Source organism: Vitis vinifera, chromosome 5 (assembly GCF_030704535.1).
Source record: "Vitis vinifera cultivar Pinot Noir 40024 chromosome 5, ASM3070453v1".
NCBI classification, from domain to species: Eukaryota; Viridiplantae; Streptophyta; class Magnoliopsida; order Vitales; family Vitaceae; genus Vitis; species Vitis vinifera.
In genome coordinates, this window is record NC_081809.1 from 3,171,309 (window position 1) to 3,182,878 (window position 11,570).

Sequence of the window (11,570 nt, forward strand, 5' to 3'; positions counted from 1 at the left end):
GGCACCCCCAAAGGGTGTTGCAATGTGTTCGCGAGTCATCGATGCAAATGTTCAACAATGATTATTCTATAGGTTCACTTACAAACCATTCAATTGATAGGAGTGACGATTGAATTATTTAATCGGTAGAAGTGACAATTGAACCATTCAATTAGTAGGAACAACGATTGGACTATTTAATCGGTAGGAGAGATGATTGGATTATTCAATCGGTAATCGCGATAATTGTTAATTATTTTTTTAGGACTGATGACAAATTTGTAATGTTCACGTTGGTTTGAACTTCAAATTAGTGAGTCAAAACTCATTTTTCCCATTTGTTTTTGTATAAAAGTTTTTTATTTATTTAGAATATAAAAATGTATTTAGTAATTGTATAATAAATGGAAGCATATTCTTATTAAGCAAAAACAAATAAAATGTTAAATAAAAGAGTGAAAATGTCATATTGCTTATTTTATAATAAAAATATATAAACATTTTAAAGTTATTGATTTGGTATGTATTAGACTTGTAATCTCATAATCTCGATCGTTGAAAGTATATAATTAAATTTAAAAATTAATAAATATTGTGATGGAATTACGTAAAATTGATGAATATATAATTATATAGTTTTAGCCTAAATTTTAATTTAAAAATAAACTTTTTATTTTTAATAAAAAATTTCATTATATTCAATACAAATAATCAAATTATAAAAGTGATAATACTTATAATTTTTTTTTTTTTGACAAATGGTAATTTATATTAATTTATGACAGTGCCATGTCATCATACTTGTCAGCAGCGATTAAAATAACAGGAGTATCATTCGTAGGTAATTAATCCAAGGCATTTTATCGGTCAGCAAAACCATCGTGCCAATTAGGATTCACACGTGGAGACGTCGATTTACGATTTTAATGCCGCAACGCGTGGATTACGAAATTTGAAAGCGCAGGGGTATTTAAGTAATTAAATTTGACTTGCCGTAGACATGAGACAGTCTGCGGTCGGCTGCCTCTTCGTTATTTTTTATTTTTATTAAAAATAAATTCCCCCTCCATTTTTCATCTTTTTTAATTTAGCCAAACCCAATAAAAAATGCCGTCTCACCACCACATAATTACATCTACTGCCATTCTAAGACGACCGACACGATGCCTTATTCCTTGAAGTTAGTGTCATGTCACCTGATGGATATGAATCCAAAAATAAGAATTATTAAACTATAATCTTATTCATAGTGTGACATATTTCGATTTTAATTAAAGAAAAAAAAAGATGTGACAATTTTACCGTAAAATTTGATAGTCCGTGACCAAATGATTATGAAACGGGCCCACTCCATAAGGGAGGGTAGCATGGAAAATTAGAAATAGGTAGAGGATATAATAGTCATTTCATAAATTTGAAAAATATCCGTTAGCCAAATTTGAAATATATATATATCCACCAATAAATATGAAATATGAAATATCTGTCTTTTTATTTGAGGGAGTATTAAATTATTATATATGAAGGTGTATACTCGCGTGGAGCATCCAGAAATTTACAAGAGAGAGAGAGGGGGGAAAAAAGATTATAACCAATACCCCCTTTTTCTCTTCTTCATTCAATCCAAATTAGGGTTTTACATTTTCTCTATGTTTCAGATCTGATCGGAAATTCAACTCCACCGGGTGGATCTTGTTCGAGCCAAACATTGATTTGGAACTGAATCTGGTATGCTTTTCGCTATGTTTGCAATTTTAATTTCTTTGACCGAGGTTTGATTTCTGTGGTTGGGTTTATTGAATCGGGAATTCGATATTGGTTTTGGGTTTCTCGATCAGGTACGATTGAATTTGAGATTGATATCCATCGGGGGCGGAAGCAGCCGGGGAACCGTGTTACATGTTTTGCTTCGAATTTGATTTTTCGCTGCATTGTGAGTAGACTGGAGACGGATCAGTGAATTTAGGTTTTGTCTGTTTTGGTTGAATTGGGGATCTTGTGATTTGATTGTGGTTGTGTTTTGTGTTTGAAGCGTTGATTAATAGATCTTGAAATTGGCTCCGCAAAGACGATCTCAGCGCCACATGGGTGGCCAGATGCAACAGAGCAATGCTGCGGCGACTGCTCTGTATGATCACCCCGGCGGCGGGACTCTGCACAATGCAGGTCCTGCGAGCGACGCTGGGGATGCAGTCATGGCGCGATGGCTCCAGTCCGCCGGATTGCAGCATCTGGCCTCTCCATTGGCTTCCACCGGAATTGATCATCGCCTCCTCCCCAATCTTCTCATGCAGGTATTGTTTTGTTGCCTATACATTGCTCAATTTCTTTACCTTTCAATGCTATCTGAGATTTATGACTTCTTTCTAGTAGATATTTCTCCCTTTTCTAATTTGTATCTTACGGTATATTATCAGTTTAAAAATCATTTTACACTTTCCATAGTCTCACACTTCCAAGGTTGGAATGAAGTGACATGGGATGGGATAAGGAACGCAAATCCACAAATTTTGGTTCCTTCTCCAGTGCTTATTTTTGCCTTGCCATTTTGTTTTTGGATTTCTCTTTATATGGTTGCTCTTATTTTAATTTTGTTTGTGAACAAATTGTCACCAACAGATTTTCTTTTTCATCCATTTCTTTTCCTTCAAAAACCGGATAACATGTTTTTGAAAGTGCATCCAAAGAGGCCCTCAGGGAGCGTCATTGTTATTATATGCTTAGCGGTCTCTAAAGTAATGTTTCTTCATAATTTTTGTGTTATCTTGTTACTAGAAAATTAATTCCGAATGGTTCTTGTACATTCTTCATTGGAATCATGAGATGATGGGAGAGATTTTCTATTTTAAGGGTTATGGAGCACAGTCTGCTGAAGAGAAACAGAGGCTTTTCAAATTGATGAGGAACCTTAATTTTAACGGGGAATCTGGTTCTGAGCCATACACTCCTACTGCCCAAACTTCAGGAGTGGTTGCATCAGAGGGTTTTTATTCTCCTGAATTTAGGGGGGATTTTGGAGCTGGGCTTTTGGATCTTCATGCTATGGATGATACAGAACTCCTATCTGAGGTACATCTCTTTATAGTCCATCACACCTTGTTGGGCAGGATATTTTAGATTGACCAATTGAATGAAGTTTAAATGATGCAATCCATTGAAAACTTTATTCTAGTGTTTTATCTATAGTGCTGTGTTGAAACTTGAAACCTATTTTTCAATGAAACAATGCCAATCACTTAGGCTTTATTTCACTTCTTTGGTCATATTGTCCAAGATTGCTCCATTTCTCATTTTTAAATACTTTAGGCGCTTTTAGTACAATTGCTTTACTTATAAAAAAAATCTTTGATAGGAAACATTGTTTGCATTGTTATTCTGTTACACTCGTTGATGTAAAGCCAACTACAATGGCATAATCAAGAGAGTAATGGTAACTCTTGCTTTTTAAAGTGAATTAATTTATACTTATTTGGATTCGAGTCTCATAGTCATTAGGTTTATATTTGAGTCTCATTGCTTAGATTGGGAGTTGGGATGAATTAATTGGTTGACCTTTCTTGTTCTGAAAATATTCACAAGGTAAAGAAACATTAAATCCCATTATTGGATCATCTGATCGTTTACTTTAAGAAATGATATTTTTTACTGTTGGCAATCCTGGGGACCTGGGATAGGTTTCACAACATTGTGAGATGGGTTTCAAGGTCCCAGAGAATCCTACTTTTCAGAGCTTTTATAGTGAGATGGGAGTGGATTCTAATGCTGGGACAAAGAACCCTGTTTTAGGATCTAGAGCCATCTCAGGAAATTTTGGGATGGTTCCCAGCAATGAAACACATTTTGAAATGTTTTTGGCCGACTCAAATTTTTTTTCCCTATGTTTCATTTATTTATTATATGTTTTAATTGTGCCTGAAAAGTACTTCATCTTGGATTTGGCATTGCTCTCTTTGGGGTCTATTGAATTTTAGATTTCAGGGTTCTGTTGGTGAGGTTGCTTGAATCCAATGTTTGTTTATGTCAAGTGTCTTTTATTCAGGCTGTTTCTTTCCTCACTTCCTTTGGGATTTTCATGTATGGAAAAAATGGGATTGGTCAGCCTGCATTTGGCCAGCATCTTCAGTCAAGCTCAATGCTAATGATATGTTGCAGAACCTCAGGAAGAACAACACTTGGTTGTCTTCTTGTAACAAGATATTCACTGTGCTATGCTGCTGAAATGAAGGAAGAACAGAACACTCTCTCATAATAAATATATAATCTGAAAGAGAGGAGGGAATGTGAAACCATCTTCTCATTCCCTTGGAGAAGATGTCTGCAACTGTGACTTTGAAGATAATAATTCTCAGTTGGGGTTACTTTATGCAATATCTTAGGATGATTTCTCAATTGCATGGGATCCTGTTTGGTATCCATGATTATATTATTGCTTATTTTTATTTTCTTTTGATTAATATCATCCTTCATTGAATAAAGTTTTGATTACCATGATCCTGATACCTTTTATTTTGATTGACAGATTGTGCTGTTGTATTAAGATGGTGCTTTTTCTACAATTTTTTTTCCTTTTCCTATGTTAAAGCATGTTTTTGTTTTGATCCCCCTCTCAGCACGTTATATCAGAACCCTTCGAGCCATCACCTTTCATGCCTGGTGCTACGAGAGCATTTGACAATGACTTTAATGTGATGACCAGCAGGCAGCAGAAAGGGCAAACAGAGGCAGATCCTTCAGTTGGATTTCTGGCAAATGAAAAAGAGAACACCAAGGAAAATAATGTGGCTAAGATAAAAGTTGTGGTATGTCATTCTATTTTGCATTATCTGTTTTGTTATTCTTTTATTTCTTTTCTCTTTTCTCTGGGTCAAGAGTTTTTTGGGGATTTGGGGTTTTGAGGCCTAGAAAATTAGAATTTATGTTTAAGGGAAATGGTGTTGGCTAGTTCTTTTTCTTTTACAATTTTCCCATTTCAGTGTATCTGAACTAGAGAACTGTTGATTGGTTGATGCTCTGTTAACTGTTTGTATAATTTGTGTTGTGTTTGGATATCATTTTAAAACCCTTTTTATTTTATTATATTTTAATTTTTTTGAATGACAACAGGAAATATGCACCTATCTTACCTTTGGCACCCTTGTATACAAACCATCTACTTCATTGCCCTCTCTTTTAATAGGCACTGTTAATATTTTTTTTGCTTGGTTATCTGAAAAAAAAAATGCAGCTATCCAATTATTCTCCTGAAAATAATAGAAAATCTTTTATTGTAACTTTTATTCTGAGAACCATAGAACGTATGTGTTCTGGTATGTCTAGGTACGCAAAAGACCTTTAAACAAGAAGGAGCTGTCTCGGAAAGAGGATGACATTGTAACTGTATCTGATAATGCCTATCTCACTGTCCATGAACCCAAGCTAAAGGTTTGTATATTCCTCTAAGCTCTAGTATAATATTCAAATCCTTCAAAGTTATATGACAGGATATATTAATGCTGACATGATATTAAGTTGTCTAATTTTTTTCCTGTGTACATGTATTGTGCTGGCTTTTAGCACTCTTTTTTGTCTAACCTTTGATCTGTCTATTGGAAGAACTAAATATGGTTTATGATGTGAAAGGTGGACTTGACTGCTTATGTGGAGAAGCATGAATTTTGTTTTGATGCCGTTCTGGATGAGCATGTTACTAATGATGAGGTAACGCTTACTTTTTACTGATAGGTGATGAAGTAACCATTATCATAGATTGCGGTTGCCACTTGCTCTGCTTAGCATATACAGTAGTCACAGAAGCCTGTGCTCATGTCAATTTAATCCTCTATTGTTTGTTCATAATTTGTTTTTTCTTTCTGTAGATTTCATTTAGTTTTGAGGCATTTTGTGCTTTCTGCAAGTGAGGTTGTTTGCTCTGTGACTGTTGATTTGTAAGATTAGGAATTTGATTGCTTTGCATGCTTACTTTGAACAGGTATATCGGGTTACTGTAGAGCCTATCATTCCTATTATTTTTCAGCGAACAAAAGCAACTTGTTTTGCATATGGTCAGACAGGTGTGCATGATTCTATCCTTCTTTCTGTCTTATGCTTTTGCCATGTACCATAGTTTGGGGTCTCTCATCATCATTACATATTTGAATGGTCAGGAATCAGGATAATGTCGCCCCTTCTATGGTTTTTCCACTTCACACCTGTTGGTTTTAAGAAGCTGAAATATATTAACTTTCTTTTTTTCTTTTTCTGTGTTCTTCGGTCCTTGCTCAAAGATGTTTATTTGTAGATTTATCATATATGTCACAGGACTAAGTAGTAAAAGAGTTTTTTTTTTTTTTTGATTGGATCCCTTTGTCGAAGAGTAGAGTGAATGAGAAATATAATGAACTTTATTGATTACTATTAATAGGTAAATAATTTGGTAAGGCTGGTGGTTTGTTAAAAATTTCTGCCAAGCTACTATAGTTTATGGCTATTAATGGTTGTGTGGGATTGAATAGAGAACTGCAATACATACAGAATAGATTCAAATGGCCAAACATGGGGAAATATAAAAATGCACCAAATCTGTAATTTAGAGGATTGTGTGCATTTGTCCTTTTCTATTCACCTTCTTATCTTTTTGTGTCTGCTGCCTGTTCCTGAGGTGTAACAGACCCTGACTCTGATGTGGATAATTGAATTACAACTAATTTAATTTCAGGTAGTGGTAAGACGTTTACCATGCAACCTTTACCTCTCAGAGCTGCTGAAGATCTTGTTAGATTGTTGCATCAGCCAACTTATCGGAATCAGAGGTTTAAGTTGTGGCTAAGCTATTTTGAGATATATGGCGGAAAACTCTTTGATCTTCTCAGCGATAGAAAGTTAGTATTCCTGTTTGAACAGAAATGATGGAAAATTTATAGCATTCATGTTTACTTTTCACAATTGGGTTAAAATATTTCTGTGATTTGTGAAGTTTCGGATTCAACAAGATCAAGTGTCTTTGATGTTCATGGTTTCTTGTAAACCTTAGAATATTTGAGTGGGCACATGAGATAAACATCCAAGTGGGCATGGAGTTAAATTCTGTAATTCATGCTACAAGGGGTATTTTGGTCATGTTGTCATGATGTTCTGAAGCATCTTGTGTTTTGGTTGACAACAAGCATCATGTGCCCTTGCACATCATGGATTCATTATCTTTTTCAGTTAGTATATATGTATAACTGTATATGTGAAGGAAGATTTTATTTCTGTTAATCATATCACCTGGTTTTTTTGCACCATGATTTTGTAAAGCTTTGAATCGGCTGTTTTACCTTCAAGTGTCGTGTGCAATGCATCATGAATATGTTTGGTAGATATGTACATTAGATATATATATATATATATATATATATATATATATATATATATTATGTCTACTAGAGTTCATAAATGCTTGAACACTTGATGGGTGCACAAATATACTTGATTGGCAAGTGACTTCTTTCATTGTTCTTAAATAGGAAACTTTGTATGAGAGAAGATGGAAGGCAGCAAGTTTGCATTGTTGGACTGCAAGAATTTGAAGTTTTGGATGTACAGATTGTGAAAGAGTATATTGAGAGGGGAAATGCAGCAAGAAGTACAGGCTCTACTGGTGCCAATGAGGAATCTTCAAGGTCACATGCTATTCTACAACTTGTTGTTAAGAAGCACAATGAAATAAAAGATTCCAAGCGTAATAATGACGGAAATGAGGCAAAGGGTGGGAAGATTGTGGGAAAGATTTCTTTTATCGATCTTGCTGGTAGTGAAAGAGGTGCCGACACAACAGACAATGATCGACAAACACGGTATTATCTCCTTAAGTTTTAACTTTTCTGCCTGAAGCTTCTTGCATGGAGATAGTAATCAGATTGTGAAAATATATCTTAGTGTTTCAGCCATTTTTGTTCTACAGTGAATTCTATAATTTAGTTATACAATATTTTAGTTATTGGCTCTTGAGGTTAGAATTGGGTGCCCTAAGCCCACCCCAACTCTGATTGCAACCCCAAGCCCCCCTCTAAGATAAGCAAGAGAAATGGAGGGGTTTGTAAAATTCATCTATTTGGCTTATTGGCATTCCAGGACCAACTAGAACTGCAACTTGTGGTTGGAGGCCAACCTAAGATCTAACATAAGAGCTGATCTTAAATGCCAACAGCCCGTCTCATCTTGATCTCTGACTCAAGATGGTAAATCTGTGCTAGGCTTGAATTGCTTTTCAGGTTGAATCAAGAGTAAAGTGTTTAGTGTAATTTACAGTTTTCATCTTTGATTGAACCTGCATATATCCAATGGAAGCACCATATTAGAATGTGTGTTCTAGGATTTGAAATGCACGAAAGGTTGCTTAAAATGCTTCTGAAGACACAAGAGATTTTGGCTTGGGTGGCTTTTCAACCCTAACGCTAGTTGCTTTGGGGTCAGATCATTTTTCTTTTCAATCTGAGCTGATCTTGAAAAGTTCAAAACGCCCATGTTAAACCATACAATTGTTGTTTCTTGTTTGGGCTGCTGTTATGGGTGCTAGTGCCTGTTGCCATGCCCACCCAAAGCAGGCTACATTTTATGAGTTGGATGTGACTTTGTGGCTCTGCACTAATGTTTTCTGGAAAGTTCTACAAAAACTGGAATTTTTCCTGGATAGTCATTTTCTTTTGTTTACTACCTGGTTTGTCCAGCAGTTGCAGACCACCACCATGTCGAATGTTTTCTATAAAGATTTGGTAGTGTTTTAATTTCAGTCTTTCAGATACCATTTATTTGGTTCATTGCAGGATTGAGGGAGCTGAAATCAATAAGAGCCTTTTGGCTCTGAAGGAGTGCATTCGTGCTCTTGACAATGATCAGATCCATATTCCATTTCGTGGAAGCAAACTCACAGAGGTGCTTCGTGATTCCTTTGTTGGCAACTCAAGGACTGTCATGATCTCTTGCATTTCTCCAAATGCAGGTTCATGTGAACATACACTCAATACTTTAAGATATGCTGATCGGTATGCCTGTTCCTGTTGCTTTATTGCAGAAAAAGTTTATCTTTATGCTTTCAACCTAAACATGACTATTATGTGAACAGGGTTAAAAGTTTGTCCAAGAGTGGAAATGCAAAAAAGGATCAGGGTGTGAGTTCATTGCCACCTGTTAATAAGGAATCTTCATCAGCAGCATCTTTGCCAGCTTCTGTTGATGTGGAGGATGTTTATGAGCAGCAACCAGAAGTAAAATTAGCAGATATGGGTCGACGGACTGCAGATAAAGAAAGTTCATATAACCATGCTGCTGATTTTGATAGACAGCCCTCTAGTTTCTCTTCCAATTACCCCTTCAATGCACGGGAGGAAAGTGCGGTGGCTCCTGGTCTAATAGACAGGGAGAGGGTTGAAATGAAAAATACTTTTGTTGGTTCTACAAGTCAGAAAATGTACTCTTCATCATATTCCCAAAACTCGGTTGATACAGAAGAGAAAGTGCAAAAGGTGTCACCACCTCGTAGAAAAGTTCCACGAGAAGAAAAATCAGAGAAGCTGGGAAACTGGCTGAAGAAAGAAGGTGGAAATACAGATATGCCCTTCACAAGTTCGAAGCAGCAGAATACCAGCAATTCTAATATAAACAATGTTGTATCCAGGCAATATGAACCTGAACCTCCTAATGATGGGAATATCAATGCTATACTTGAGGTTTGTTAATTATTATTCCATTTATTACTGTTTTTTAGTTGTACGAGAATCAGTTCCCATCCATAATGTTATATCCTGCTTGAATATTATAGGAAGAAGAGGCACTCATTGCAGCTCATAGAAAAGAAATTGAAGACACAATGGAGATTGTTCGTGAAGTAAGTGAATTTTTTCTTCTTTTTCTCTGAGGTTTGACCTTCCTGAGTTGCTTCCTCCATGCATATTTGTAAACTTTATCAACTCTAAATCCACTTATTTAAAATAAATCCTAATGTTTTCAGTTTTTGTGGCACATGAGGTATACTTTAGAATTTCATGAAATGACATGTTTTCACCTTTTTATGGTTTTTTATGGTGATTGATACTTTTTGAATAGATTTATGATTTGAAACAGAATGAAACAAACAAACAAGATTCAATTGGATGTCTGGATACCTGAAAACATTAATACTTGTGGATGTCTGAATATAATACTTGTGAGAGATATGATAACCCCATTAGGTTCTTTAATTTTTTTTTTTTGGAAGTGTGAACTTTATTTGAGCCAATGCCTAAGAAACAACAAGCTTTCATGAAAGAGATGGATTTGTTTTTTCATTTCATTTGGCATCCATCTGAATATTCAAATCCAGTGCTAAGTCTTGCATGGTTGTTGAATACCAGGAAATGAAACTGTTAGCAGAAGTAGACCAACCAGGCAGTCTTATCGACAACTACGTTACCCAGCTGAGCTTTGTGCTCTCACGCAAAGCAGCGGGTCTGGTTAGTCTTCAAGCTCGCCTTGCCAGGTTCCAGCATCGACTAAAGGAACAGGAGATTCTTAGCCGGAAAAGGGTGCCCCGTTAAGCCGTGCCTTGCTTCTTATTTCAACAACTGCATGATCCCCCCTTCATGTAATCTATGGTTTCTTCTCTGTATCCTGTTGCTATAGTGTTTTGTCAAATATTTTTAAAGGTTTTATTTGTTTTTTGCATGTGATTCTTTTGAATTTTGAAAGAGTCATGTGATTTTGCTCTTATTTGAATTTACTTTTGTGTTCTTGGTCAGTGGCAAAAGTAGGGAGTCAGGATTATGTCATTTGGGGAAAAGAACTGAAGCACTGCGTAGCTCAATTCAATTGCATCTCAGGGCTAAAATTGGTGTTAAACATCCAGACTTCTTGCTAGATCAACTGCAGCAAGGAATTTCAAGTTTGTTTTTGGTGATGGTTATGTGATCAAATGTGATATTTGCGATGGGTCTGGTGGGTTCTTGCGGAGGGTTTTTATGGGTTTGTGTATTTGGATGTTGTTTAGTGGTGACTGGATATTTGATTTCACAGGATATTTCTCTTGGGATACAGAAAGTGAAATACATGTTTCCATAAATTCTCAATAACTCCCACACATTTTCTCAGGAATACATGTTTTCAACTAGCATTGTTATGGGTCCCATGACCATCTACCATCAGGATTGGTAGTAACGAAAAACCCTACGATAACTGCTGAAACCATTGAGCCCGGCGCATTCAAAGCAAAGCTCAAGGAGTACTAACCCATCTGGGTGTGTATTCTTTTCAACCCCTTCCTGTAGACATTTTATTCTGTAGCTGGTGCCGCAATGCTGTCTTAAAACTGAGGCAGACCTGATGGCCACCTTTTGTTTAAATTTGGGTTTTCAGTCTATGAATGAACGAGGATGAGGACAGATTCCCCTTCTGCAGTGGCCCAAAAAAGACATGTTGGGAAGTTTCAGCTCACTAATTTAGTCCAATGAGGTCAAAACAGTTCAGTGTTAGGAGCTTACCGAGTCTTCTAACAAAGAACAAAGTTTACATAAAGTGTAAAGTAGCCTTCGAAGCTCCCTTTGTCAACTACCTGATTTAGAAGGAACCTACGGGACAACTAAGCAACATTCAGTGAGAAT

General features: G+C 36.1%; 1 protein-coding gene across 1 annotated transcript; it reads left to right on the top strand.

Moving 5' to 3' along the window:
- Window positions 1–1,465: 1,465 nt before the first annotated feature.
- LOC100240940 (kinesin-like protein KIN-13A) lies at window positions 1,466–11,042 on the top strand. The gene is made up of 15 exons (XM_002271729.5): window positions 1,466–1,707; window positions 1,818–1,912; window positions 2,012–2,273; window positions 2,830–3,048; window positions 4,590–4,778; window positions 5,296–5,400; window positions 5,599–5,676; window positions 5,948–6,029; window positions 6,674–6,836; window positions 7,464–7,793; window positions 8,763–8,981; window positions 9,062–9,665; window positions 9,758–9,823; window positions 10,329–10,558; window positions 10,713–11,042. The coding sequence occupies exons 3-14, from the start codon at window positions 2,064–2,066 to the stop codon at window positions 10,509–10,511; spliced, it is 2,448 nt and encodes an 815-aa protein (XP_002271765.1). The 5' UTR covers window positions 1,466–1,707; window positions 1,818–1,912; window positions 2,012–2,063; the 3' UTR covers window positions 10,512–10,558; window positions 10,713–11,042.
- Window positions 11,043–11,570: the final 528 nt, after the last annotated feature.

Excerpts from the sequence above, each read along its gene's own strand:
- LOC100240940 (XM_002271729.5), top strand. The coding sequence starts at position 2,064 with ATGGGTGGCCAGATGCAACAGAGCAATGCTGCGGCGACTGCTCTGTAT. Across the intron at positions 6,030-6,673 it reads TTTTGCATATGGTCAGACAG|GTAGTGGTAAGACGTTTACC; the intron begins GTGTGCATGATT and ends ATTTAATTTCAG. Across the intron at positions 8,982-9,061 it reads ACTTTAAGATATGCTGATCG|GGTTAAAAGTTTGTCCAAGA; the intron begins GTATGCCTGTTC and ends TTATGTGAACAG.